Source organism: Elgaria multicarinata, chromosome 9 (genome assembly GCF_023053635.1).
Source record: "Elgaria multicarinata webbii isolate HBS135686 ecotype San Diego chromosome 9, rElgMul1.1.pri, whole genome shotgun sequence".
Classification (NCBI taxonomy): domain Eukaryota; kingdom Metazoa; phylum Chordata; class Lepidosauria; order Squamata; family Anguidae; genus Elgaria; species Elgaria multicarinata.
Genome location: NC_086179.1, coordinates 44,475,305 through 44,488,759, shown reverse-complemented (window position 1 = coordinate 44,488,759; position 13,455 = coordinate 44,475,305). Strand labels below are relative to the sequence as shown.

Sequence of the window (13,455 nt, the reverse complement as noted above, 5' to 3'; positions counted from 1 at the left end):
ATTTAACACTAATGGAAAGTAACTTGTATGTGAGATCATGGAAACAAGACCCTTGAATACTCATGTCAGAAATATTAACTAGTTTCTTCAGGAAGTGCTTAGGAACTTGATTTCCAACAGGCCTTGCCAATGTAGAATTGGCATGCATGTAGTGCTTACGTGAACATAATCTGACCCAAGTAGTACAGTAGTATCTCTGTAGACCAGAGGTTGGGGAACCAGCGGCCCTTCAGATGGACTATAACTCCCATTATCCCTGGAGTTGATGGGGGTTGTAATTCAACATAATTTGGAGGGACACTGGTTCTCCACCAGTTCTGAAAGTTTTAAGCTTCAGGGTCTAAAAACCGTTCAGGAACTTCCTCAAAACATAGAAATTGCTGGAATTGGGTACACACTTAATCTAAGAATGCCAATTACTAGAAATGTCTCCCTTGAAACAGAGGACATGAAGTTCATCTCACTAAGGCAAGAACTCCAGGACAATGCAAACCATTCACACAGGATAGAACAATGGGCTGTGAGTCCAGATGCCCGTTCAGACATCTCAATCAGCCTTTAATTCTTGGGAGACAGGGGCAGGAGGGGAGAGAACAGCTCTAGCAAGCCAGGAACATATCTCTGCTTGCAGAATCCAACCTCTATGTGCTAATATAAACAGCCTTGGACCTCCCACACTGACAGAAGCATCAACATGTTAGAGTACTTCTAAAAGACAGAAAGCTATAATTTGGTGCAGGCAATCCAACACTAGGCGAGGCTTTGAGTAGCATTTTTCTTTAGCTCTAATGGGCAAGGCATGCAATGTGAATCTTCCACATAATAGCACCAAGTACTGCAGCACAGAGTGAGTCCAACCTACACAGGAGTCCAATGCAGAGCTATGGGAGTTTCATGTGTTGCGCCATTGGTTTGCAGGAGGGATAGTTGCAGTGGCAGCCAGGCACTTGATGTTTGTAGAATGCAAGCTCCATTTACAAGTTAGTTGTAAATGCATACATTCAAACCCAATCCTATGCACATTTACTTGGAAGAAGTACTGCTTACCTCCAAGTAAGTGTGCCTGAGAAGGCTGCCTTGGTTTCATCAGAGCACCTATTTACATGGGGAAGGAAAAAACATACATACCTTTTTGCTGAATCTCATCTTACTGAACTCTTAAGAGAATCTTGCATTTGAAGAAAAGCAATCGCACCTTTCTGTTGAGTGGTTAAACCTGCTCCTAAGGGCTGTGTAACATTGGTCCTAGTAAATGCCACTTGAGCAGGGCATCCGTCAGGTCAGAAATGAGAAGATTTTTTTTATTTTTCTTGTGTTTTAAATGATGGATTAGATTTGCTAGATCCTTGTTCATCAGGAAACCATGTAAACATTAATCCTCTGGATTTATTCACAGCTCTTGTTTGTTGGATGTCACTTCTGCTTATTTTCCACATGTTTAGGTATTATTGAACCCTTGTATTATTTCCAAGTTATGGCCAATTTTTTAAAACACTAAAGTGATATATGAATGTGTGGCCTGAGCTCCTTAAACATTTCTACCCAAATGGTCTTCTTCATCCATCCATACCTATTATGAGGCTTTCCCTTGCACCAGTGCTTCATGCTTATCCCTTTCAACACTTATCCTTTACAATACATTTAAGTCCACTGGGACTAAAAATAGTTTAACTGATCCTATGCAAGCACGACAAGAGATTAAATTAAAATGCCAAGATAGGAAACAATTTATTATAGAGAGAAGAAAAGTTTCTCATCCAAAATATAGAAATCTGTACAACTTTGCCACAATCAATATACATGAACTGTACAAATTTACACCAGTTCATAATTTACCCCCAAAAAAAAGATGACTAACAAAGTTCACAAAATAGATGGTGGTTTGTGGAAAAGACTTTTACCCAATTAAGTACAAGGAAATTACAAACCAGACCTCCACTTTCTAAAAATAAGAGGTTTACTCAGTCTTAGAAAACTACAAGCTAGCAAATGTACAGATAGCTGGCTGGTAAAACACACCACAGTTCAGACAGTGTCTTTTTATGGTCTCTCTCAAGCCTGTTGGCATTGCAGATCCTACTCACTTGCTACCTTGAAGGCCAATATGCAACAGAGATCTGACCATTTTTCCCCAGTTCATGCCCACTAAGTGTGATGTATGTACAGTTTATACATATTGTTAAGTGCTAGGTAAAAGTCTTGTCAGATAAAATTTCCAGTACTATCATGTTCATAACAAGTCTTGTTACTGAGCTGCCAAAAATTGTAACAATTTTTTTAAAATGTATAGTGCAAATTTACTCTGCAAGATTTACTGCAGAGAACAATTTTATAGCTATAGTTTTAGGCTGAAAGAATTGGTGTTTTAAAAAGAAAAAAAATTAAGCAAGACATCTGGGAGAGAACTGCAGCCTTCCTTGGACAACTTCACACCTTAGGAAGTAAAGTGATCATCTTTACTCACAGGCTATTAAAATCACTGAAAGGTACTGTCGAAACTATGGCACTGTCACTATAAAATCAGGTTTACCACTCTATGTTGTGCCAGGTCTTCACAGCTGTGACATGGTTTAAATTCCGTAATCCATCCCCAGAGGAGCCCACCCAAAGTAAAAACCAAATTTATCCATCCATTATAAGATGATCCATCCATAGGCTATATCTTAACCTGATACAGTCATCATATTGTAGCTCTTGGAGGGACTGGTTCTGCCCAGGAGAAGTTCTTCCTTACAGCTTATTCTGCTGTCTACCATTTGCATGCTGGTGTTACTTTGGCTAGCTCCTGCTGGTGTGGCTTCGTACAGCACACAGATTGAGCCATCCTCTCCAATGCGATAGGATACCTCGTAAGGGTCGACCCAGAGAGTGAGTTCACTCGGAAGAAGCCGGAACAGTTCTTGACCGCTGAGTCCAATCCGCTGCGCTGCCTGTCCGATCAGGGGGTCCATTTTATGGTTGATCCGGATACAGCGATAGCCTGATCCTTTGCATGGCTTTTCAGGGAACCAGTGGTGTTTATAGTGTTCTACAGAACAAACAAACAAAAAGTAACAACAATCATACTTAGCCCTTCACATAACCCATTTCAAGAATACATGCAAACATTTTCTTATGCCTGAATAATAAATAATTCAATTAGAAGAGGGGAATGGGAGGGGGGGGAGAGAACCATAACACAGATGCATAATTTAAAAGGCTTGGCACCTAGATAGCAGATACTACAGCAGTAAAGACTAACATTTAGGGTCAAGAGATAAAAAGTTTGGCATTTATTTCTAAAAAACATTTTGCACATTACACTGTCATACACAGATCCTCATTTGTGTATAAAAGCATGTATTTTGTAATGACAGATCATTCTGCCAAGTCTTTTTCAGAACTCTACATGCATCTGAAAGTAGAAGAAAATCTACTTCCACTGTGTGTTGATGTACTGAAGAGACACTTATGCCACCTTCTCACATTACAAAAGATGTATATTTTCATGTACTCGGTCCGCAGTACTGAACAAAGAGAGGACTGCATCACCTATGTTTAGCAACAAATACTCAAAAATTCTGGATTCTTACCCTGTGTGTTTTTCTTTTTTTTGAAGAACTGGTTTGCTTTCTTTCCATTTCCCATTATTAATGAGACAAATAAGAACAAAAAAAACCCAGGTGGGTGATATATATAAGATCACATTTTCAATCTTAATATTTAACTCAAATTGCATGGATCCATTCCTGTTTACTTGTATTAGAAGGTCATACTCTCAGCAAGAGGTTATTTACATAGGCATCTAGCTCTATAAGAGTCAAATGTTTAACTGAAACCTTCTAAAGCTAATAAAAAATATTTCCAAAACTGATCTAGAATATTTCCCAAGGAAAATAAGATCAATGTGGCTGATGTTTTCAGGACATCAGTTAAGGAACTGATTCTGTTTTAGAGGCACTGTTTCTTTCTACAGAACCTATTTTTAATAGTGTTTTAAAACAGAACCTTATGGGGCTCATGCATCTTTTATTTTTTCCAACTGAAGTATGCGTTACAGTAATGGCCAAGTCAGTAGTATGCTGTTTAATGGTTATTATGGTGTTTGCACTTCAGTGATCACACTGGACTGTCTTAACACGAACGCACATACACACACTACCACACATTGAATTACTACAACCTCCTCACACACAAAAATGACATTGCTTTGCCTCACTGCAATGAAGGGAGACCACACCAACAAAGCAAAAAAGAAATGAAGGGCAGCTGTACAGTGCGTTGTGGGACAAGTAGGATGAATTATTAGCACAACACCACATTACTGAAGCAAAACAAGAAAAGGGTCATTCCTACAGTTAAAAAGGAAAGAGGAAAGAACATCAACAGCACAATTCTAGACATGTTTACTCAGGAATGACTCCCTCTGTGTTCAATGGGACTTACTCCCATGTAAACATGCGTTCGATTGTAGCCTAAATGCCCTCCCCATGAGATGAATCAAGGTGCAGCATTGAGCCAGAGTAAGAAAAATAAATGCCACTGTCACCCTTTCCGCTGCACTGAGGGTGTTTCTTCCCCCAGAAACTAACGGGGAAAGGAAGAGATGATCAACTGCTCTTCCCTGCAAAGCACTAAAGGAGCAGTGTAGAAAGATCAAGGATACAGGCAAAGAGCCAACAGAACCACCCCCAGACACAAAACAGTTGAGAATGGTAAACAGGTCCCTCCTAAGGAGGATCTTATTCCAATACCCGATATATAAGAGAAAGGGAACTAACAGATGGGTTTTATGGCTATTTGTGTCTGTCCCAGAGCAGAGGATGTACATGAGCAGGATAGCTTAAGCAGCCACCCAAAATATCTCTCTCCTCTCTCTCTCTCTCTCTCACACACACACACACTGTATTAGCCCAATAGCTAATGAACAAAATCAGTCCACTTCCAGAATCAGTGAAGTCGATTAGGGCCATCACAGGAAATAAAAAAAGGCGTTGTTGGAGGGGGGGAGTTTTCCTCTCCTTTATTTCCATAACTGCCTAAAAGTGCGGTTGGAGTTCTTTTTATGTGCGTCTGCATGACGTGATCTTCCGAACAAACACTGAGAAGGAAAAGAGGAACTGGAGGCAGCGAAGGGACTTTCCAGGCACGCAGTTGAACATACCAGTAAAAATCCCCCTCACCAAAGGCACGCAGCCCCCCTTCAACGTGGGACAGTCAAGATCAAGGAATGGGCATAAAGGCGCGCACAGTATAGGATCCGTTAATCTCGCAGATTTGGGGGAGGGGAGAGCGAGAGAACGGAGAAGGCTGTTTGCTGGCGTTGTCCAAAACACAGCGCTCTCGCTGAAGTTTATTAGCACTACGCACCACCCCATATCACAGGCACACACACACCCCACACACACACACAAGTCTCGCGACAGTGCCAATAGAAAAACAAGGAAATCTGGAGGCATGAGCGGGGGAAGAAAGAATTGAAAAGCTCGAGATACAGAAACAGATTGAAAGGGGGGGGGGGAGAATGGATACCTAAAACACTCTTCTGCCCTTCCCCCCCCTCGCGCCCAGCTTCGTCCCCCCTCCCCCACCCGCCCCTCACCTGCCAGCAGCTCCTGCAGGCTCTGGCTGAACGTTTGCAGCTGCCGCTCGTTCATCAGCCCTTTGGTGCGCAGGAACTTGGAGATGAAGCCCACGGCCGCGGCGATCTCGCGTATCATGCTGGCCCGGGTGTAAAGGGCAGGATGCATGGAGGCGGCGGGGGCGAGGGGTAGCCAGCTCCGGTGGTTGAGTGGGAGGGCACGGCACGGCTCGCTCGCGCGCGCACACGGGGCAAGCCGGGGGCGAGGGAGAAAGGAAGAGAGATCAGGAGGGGCCTGGGGGAGACGAGGGAGGGATCGAGCGAGTTCAGAGGACCGAACTTAAGAGGCCCCTTTGACTCCTGCTGCTCAGCCGCCTCCCTCTGACGTAGCTGGCAGCGGCAGACCCACGAGCACGCACTTCGACCATCTCCTTCTACGAGGCACGGAGGAAGTGACTCTGCGTGCGCGGCCTTTTATAACCGCGGCCGAGCGGCAATGGCGCCCAAAAGGGGCCGAGAACCCGCCGCAGCCAATCGTAGGATCGCACCATTGTGACGTCGTGTTTGGAATGGAGGGGCACGGGGAGGAGTGATGTCATCTGATTGTAAACAAATAGAACTGAGAGAGGGAGAGCGGGACTGAAAAAAACAGCAGCAGCCGTGGAACGTCTGGCATCGAGAGAGGCGGCCAAGGCGGCAGCAATAACAGCAGCGCGAACATGCCTGCCAGCTCGGCTTCAGCTATCGCAGGCGTCCCAATGATCCATGTCCTAGTTTAATTTAATACAATGCATAGCAGTGACGGAAGGATTCTCAGAAACGGGGTGGCGGTGGGGGGGGGATTGTGGATAGGCGGAGAACGCGGGCTTGTTGGGAGTAAAAAGCTAACGGCTGGGCCTTCGTAGTTCCTGCTAGATCGTAATTTTCTCCCTCCAACCAGTCGCTCAAAATCCAGCCGGTTTTGCTACGCCACCGCAATCCCGACTGTGATATCGCCCAGGGACAAAAGGGCTGAGAAAGGGCAGGGATCTCTCTACCGAATGCTAATGATCTTATCATCTGGCGCCGATCATTCCGTCTTCTGGAATCGGTTCAGACCGATCTATAGCGCTACACCATCAAACAAACACAACGCATCGTGGTGCCATCACGAGGCGGGGGGAATGGAGAGCGGAGTTATTTACATCATTTGTATCCCATGTCGTCAACACTGCAGTGTTTCTAGAGTAGTTCTTCCAGTACATGGATCCTACTGGAGTGTTTACTTTATTTCCTCCCAAACTGATACTAGCTAAAGGGACGTCATAGATGTCCTCTTATTTGTAGTTCTGCATTCAACTTCCTCGCAACAGAAGGGGAAACAATTTGGATCCTATCGAAATCGTGCTTTCACACGATTGCACAACTAAACCCATTGCACCACAAAAAATAACAAAATGGAAGGTATCCTGGTGTCAAGAGTATTGAAAAGATCTGGGGATGTGAATGTTGATAATTTTCTCATATTTATTCAGCCCATCCAAAAACTATCCTCTTTGTAAAGTCATACAAGTCCATCCATTCGCACTGCATCTCAAATGTCGCCCCAGAACAGACACTGCACCAACATTCTTGTGCTATATTCCAATTAGGACTCAAGGCACTGCATGCACTGTTAAGATACAGCCAAAAGAGTGGGCAATTTCCAGGTGTCTTTAAAAATAACCACGTTAGCTTGTCATGGGTTTAATGCACTTCACATCTCATGCCATTTTGCTAATGGCACACCTGTACCTGCTGCAGAGAACTTACTGCAGGAACTATACTACAGCTGCAATAGTGTGCAGACACAAGTCCTTGAAAGTTAGGAGGGAAAGTGAAAAGTGGCTGAATTTTAAAAGCAAAGCAAGAGAGGAGCACCCATCAGTGTTTCTGTGAAATAAGTTTTCAGAAGCTTGCAACATGTTGAAGTATTCAGTACATTTCTGTTAATGCCTCTTAGCATGCAATCCTATGCTTGTTTAGAATGAAAAAAGCCCTGCAACTCCCAGTACTCTCCAGTCAACATAGCTGGGAGTTGTAGGACTTTTTTCTGCCTAAACATGCATAGGATTGCACCCTTATCGGATTACCCTTCCTGGACCTGCATTGATAGGTGCTGCATTCCTGTGTAAAAAGCTTTTCTAGGGTAAGCCATTTTACATATTCACTTACAATTTCCATTGGTGTTTTCTGTAGTTAAGCCTCCCTGCATTATTATTATTATTTATTTATTTATTTATTTATATATATAGCACCATGAATACCATTGCTGGCTGGGAATGATGGAGTTGCAGTCCATTTGAATGGCACCAGGTTGTGGAGGCTGGTTTAGATACTTATAGCAAAGGGGTAAGCAACTTAGTTTTGGACCACAGTTCCCACAATCTCTGACCATTGGCTCTGCTGGCTAGGGTTTATGAGAATTAGTTAAAAAATGGAGGACACAAGGCTGCCTACACCTGCTATAGCAGGCTTGACAGTTGGAGTGCATAGCTACTAGCTAGGCTTGGTCAAAGCCCCCATCTTTACGGCAGCGCTTTGGCGCAATGAGGCGCCCGCATTTGCGTTCCATCCCGACATCTGCACGGGAAGGAATGCCAGTGCGAACTTTCCCAGTCTTTAAAAGTTAAAAAAAATGGGGGGAGAAGAGGAACGGGTCTGTTCCTCCCTCACTTTTTAAAATTTTATTACATGTATCTCTGCAGCTGTGCAGATACAAATAAGAAAAAGAAAAGGGGGGAGAAACAGGCACACAGAGGGAGGATGTGAGGAGAGGGGGCAGGGACCACTCCTCCCTCTGGCTGTTTAGATGGGGGAAAAGTCCTACAACTCCCAGCATGCCCTAGCAAGCAATGCTGGCTGCAGCATGCTGTAATTTGAAAGGCTATATATAAAGATGCATAAGATTTGCACCCTAACATGATTTTAATAAGTGTTTCCCATGCTGCTCATCCCTTCTTTATGCAACGACACTGCATTGTAGAATTGCAGAAAATAAACAGTTGCTTTACATAAATTATCCTCTGGCTTTTGCCATCAGACATGAGACGAAAGCCACCAAGAAGGCTGTGCACAGTGCTTCTCAGAAATAACATAACAAGGGGGAGACCAACCTAGCACAACCATCAGCCAGGAAAGGAGCAGTGGCAGGGAGTTTGCTTCCCTCCTCCCTGTTAGGAAGAACATTCAGCTCCTCCAATTGTCTGTTGCTCTGGGTGTGTGTGTGTGCAACTATGTCTAATTTAAGGACAGAGCTAGAAACTTGTCTCCCCCCACCACTTACTCAAAAGTAACTGTGGAGACCCAATCTGGATCTGAAGCCTAGTGTAGGAATAGGGATGACTTATTGTTAGTCTGCTGCAGTCCCAATTTGGATCAGGACCCCTGTGCCTGCAATTTTTATTGTCAAAAAAGGTAGGGGGGGTCTCAAATAGATCTTTGGGAGCAATGCAAATTGCAGGTGTGCCCCCCCCCTCTGAGTTGGGACCTCGGGGGGGGGCGGCAAAAGGTTAAAGCCTTCTTATCCCCTCATACACCCTAGGTGCCAGTCCAGAATCAGGTATTCCATGCTTACTTTTGAGTAGGGGCAGGGAAAGGATATGACTGCTAGCTATGTGTTTAAAGTAATGAATAGTTTGGCCGTCAGATTGCTGAATCAAGGGGGTAGAACACTCTCGCCCCATTTATCAACCAAAGGAACAAGATCTACCAATTGCTCTTCAGTGCAAGAACACCAACAAGGAAACATCACCCTGGATCTAGATGCCTGTTTAGGGTTCTGCACTTTATTCTGGACTTTTAAGACCTGATCTCCCTTCTCCACATTCTTCCTCCATTCCTCTTCCTTTGTGTATCTTGTCTTGTTATTTGCCAAGCCTGATGCCAGGGCATCTCTCTTTCCTTTTCATTGACATTAATTGTCTGGAAAGCAGGACAAAAGGACAGTAAATAAATAAAACAATAACAATTGTCTTGCTCTTCTTTCAATTTGATGCATACGCACAGAGGTTTAATCAAAGGTTTAATCAAAGTCTAGCTTTATTGCTCTAAAACGTTTATCAGCATTGTGGCTTGTTGTACCCTTATAGTAGGGTGACCATATTTGGAAACCAAAAAGGAGGACAACATGGTCGCCCCCAAGGAGGCGTGTCCAGTACCAAGGGGGCGTGCCCACCCGAATATAGCCTTGGTCACATGTCTGATTTTACAGCACACATTTAAGATAAATCTGTTCTACATAACATCTTAATGTTAAAATCACTGAAATAAAAAACAAGTGAGAGATTCAATGTATCTGAAATTAACTTCACTCTCTCCTACTTTTGTAGGTTTTGCTGTACTTTGAAGCTTTTCCTATACTCTGTGTGTTACATTCTCCCCTTCCCTCAAATATCTTTTCTGACTCATTGCAAGCTGCTGTTGTTGTTAACAGGGTTCGCTACTGGCCCCAGATCGGTTTCAAATTTGGTATGGCTAAAGCTCTACCTAAAAGCTATCATGGTGCCAACTTTCAGCTCTTTATCTTTAAAAATGACAGTTTAAAAATAATAATTTTAAAACCTCATTTTTTAAAAAATTCCTAAAAAAATCAATGGATGAACAGATCTGTTTCAAATTTGGTGTGGCTAAAGCTCTACCTAAATCCTATCATGGTACAAAGTTTCATCTCTTTATCTTTAAAAATGACGATTTTAAAAATAATTTTAAAACCTCAATTTTTAAAAAATTCCTAAAAAATCAATGGATGAACAGATCTTTTTCAAATTTGGTGTGGCTAAAGCTCTACCTAAATCCTATCATGGTATAAAGTTTCATCTCTTTAACTTTAAAAATGACGATTTTAAAAATAATAATTTTAAAACCTCAATTTTTAAAAAATTCCTAAAAATCAATGGATGAACCGATCTGTTTCAAATTTGGTGTGGCTAAAGCTCTATCTAAATCCTTTCATGGTGCAAAGTTTCATCTCTTTATCTTTAAAAATGACGATTTAAAAAATAATAATTTTAAAACCTCAATTTTTAAAAAATTCCTAAAAAATCAATGGATGAACGGATCTGTTTCAAATTTGGTATGACTAAAGCCCTTCCTAAGAGCTACTATTGTGCCAAATTTCATGTCTTTATCTTAAAAAATTATGGAGTTATAAGCATTTTTGTTAATTCCCATTAGAGCTGCTCTTTTAAAAAAAAAATCCGGATTTCCCCTCCCCCTCCCGGATTTGCCGTCAAAAACCCGGGCAAATCCGGTCATATGGTCACCCTACTTATAGGCACTTCCTTGTTTTCAGTTGCAAAAGGTTGGTCTGCAGGGGCTTCGGTAGAACGGGGAAGAGGAGTGGAGAGACACAATCACAGAGGGAAAATAAGCCACAGTGGCAACTTTTCCCTACCCACACATGCTAGTCGGGAGCTGCCTAATTAGCCTAATTACCCTCAATAATAATAGCATAATTATCCGAAAGGCACAGGTTGTCTTGATGTCTGAACCCGGCAAGGGTGGGTGACTGTGGTGTTTTACAAACCACCCTTAACCCTAGGACAAGCCATGGGCACACTTGGGGATTATTTCCCCTCCATGATCGTGCAAACCCAGTCAGAGAGGGAGGGAGAACAAACGACAAAATGAGTAGAGGGAAAAACATGGTATATAAGAATGTAGAAATAAAGTGAAGGTGTGTTTGCATCCAAACCTTGCTTTGGGGTCCTTACTGAGAAGAAAATACAAAATGTCTGTTTTGCTATTGTTGGTACATTGGACTCTGAGAACATGTGAGATGTGTTCAATTCATTCTTTCATTGGTCCAATTTCTATTGGAAATAGGCCTGTACTGAAGTAAATGCCCTGGCTACCTAGTCACTTAAAGGCCCAATTTAAACCTTCTGCCCAGGGCTGGACAGAAGGTAGATCTGGATTGCTTGGTAGATCGTTGGGTGAATTGCAGATCAGCAAGGATTTCTCACTCTTCATTGTTTAACAAAGGCAACAACAAAATGGTTCCCACCTACCTCCAAATTATACTGCTGAAATGAAGAGATCTGAAGGTAACCAGGAATGGATTTTTGTGTGGAAGGACTGTGAGCTAATCTAGTTTAGTTCTGGTATGCAAAGCACATGTGTACCAGAACTCATTTCAAGTATATGCCTCTTTAATTCTAACTACATGCCTTTTGCATGGTTCCATGGTTGGTGGAACTTGTGGCTCTAGTCAGTGGAAGCTGGTGCTTCAATGTCAGCTCCTTTAGAGTTCTGACGGAAATACGAAGCGGAGTCACCACCCCACTGACATCAGAGCCACCAGCCTCCACTGGTTCTGAAAAATAAAGTCAATCTCACAAGCGTGAAGTTTTCCCAGTCCTTGTTTAAGCCTATAAAGCTCTCTATGGCTAGGTTCCACATCCCTCAAAAAACACCTTTCCTTATATTTTTCTCACACATTAAGGTCAACACAGAGGCCTTGCATCCTCATTCTTGAAGGTCTATCTGACACTGTCTGAGCAAGACTTTCTCTACCCCTATCTCCCAGGGGTGGGCCGGGCCTGGAGTTATGGAACCGTCTCCTCTGAGATCTTTGCCAGTCTTCAGTCCTGCAGGCATTTAGGCTTTACAAGTCTCGCTGTTTCAACACGCCTTTCAGAGTATGCCTTAATCTTCTGCCATTGTTTATCTGCTGTGTTAACCGCTCGGTCGCTCCTGCTTGACTTTGGGTAGAATTGAACTGTGTTTTAGATCATTTCCTTTGAAGATATTTATTGATTTAATTTTACAAATGGTTTTGAACTTGCAAGGGAGTCAGAAGAGCATCTTGTATTGGAGCGTCCTTGCAACGGTGAGGCCTGAGCAGGAACGATACATGCATGAAAGACAAAAGGGGTGTCTTATGCACCAGCCAGTCTCCAGCTTTGAGGTGGGGCTGTTACATTACACCCCTTCCTTGTTGCAATGGGCTGCTTGCTTAACCTATCTATGCATTGAGGCTGGGTGTGAGAACAAGGTACAAGACAGTTGGAGGTAAGGGAAGAGTGAGCGAGAGAGGCAAGGAGGCAGGCATAAGCAAAGACAGAATTCCCCAAACACTGTCGCTGTGTGCCTGCAACTCAAATTTCTGGGGCTTCCAGGAAGAAATGCTCTTAGGAGCAGGCCCACCCAGAGGGGAGTACAGGTGTATCTGCTGTGCCTGGTGCAGCAAGGGGCCTAATCACAGAGCTTGCATTTCAAAACAAATAGTCCTTGTAGAGCAAGAGAAATAAAACAAAATGGACAGGTACTGTGCTAACCAATCACACTGTGAGAAATGGGATATGATAGTTTACAGTATTTTTGTGAACCGCCCAGAGAGCTTCGGCTATTGGGCGGTATAGAAATGCAATAAATAAATTAGTTTTTTGTCTAGGGGTACTGAACCTCTTTTATTCCCAGAGCCCCATGCCATTTCATAAAAGCTCTTGGGGAGTGCATTCCAGACAAGGGTGGGGCCAAAGGCAAAAGGTTCTCAGCCCCCAAAATACCAGCATATATTAGCTTAAAGCGTTGACTGCTAGTAACTAAGACTTAGGAGAGGCATTTCAACATTATAAAACAGGGTGGGGGAGAATTGCACAAAACTAGAAAGCCACTAAACAATTGGTGATTAAGAGAAAGGAGGGAGGGTTAGAGGAAGGGGCATGGTCATTTGGGGAACCAGGGGTGGGGGTCAGATTAGGACCCAAGGTGGCCCATAGTTGGCCCCGGACCTGAGGTTCTTCACCCAGTGAAGTCACTGCTGTGATTGAAAGTAAGGGAAGTCATGGTATAGAGAAAAATCTAGAGTCATATCTGCACACGTTGTCTGAAGAAGGAACTTCTTGGTTCATTTTGAAGGCATTTTTGGGCTT

At 43.2% G+C, this 13,455-nt stretch overlaps 1 protein-coding gene across 1 annotated transcript; it reads right to left on the bottom strand.

The window, feature by feature from the left end:
• Positions 1-1,703: 1,703 nt before the first annotated feature.
• On the bottom strand, positions 1,704-6,003 carry BTG1 (BTG anti-proliferation factor 1). The gene is made up of 2 exons (XM_063133806.1): positions 5,582-6,003; positions 1,704-3,028 (listed from the first exon to the last, which is right to left on the bottom strand). The coding sequence occupies exons 1-2, from the start codon at positions 5,727-5,729 to the stop codon at positions 2,664-2,666; spliced, it is 513 nt and encodes a 170-aa protein (XP_062989876.1). The 5' UTR covers positions 5,730-6,003; the 3' UTR covers positions 1,704-2,663.
• Between the last annotated feature and the right edge of the window lie 7,452 nt (positions 6,004-13,455).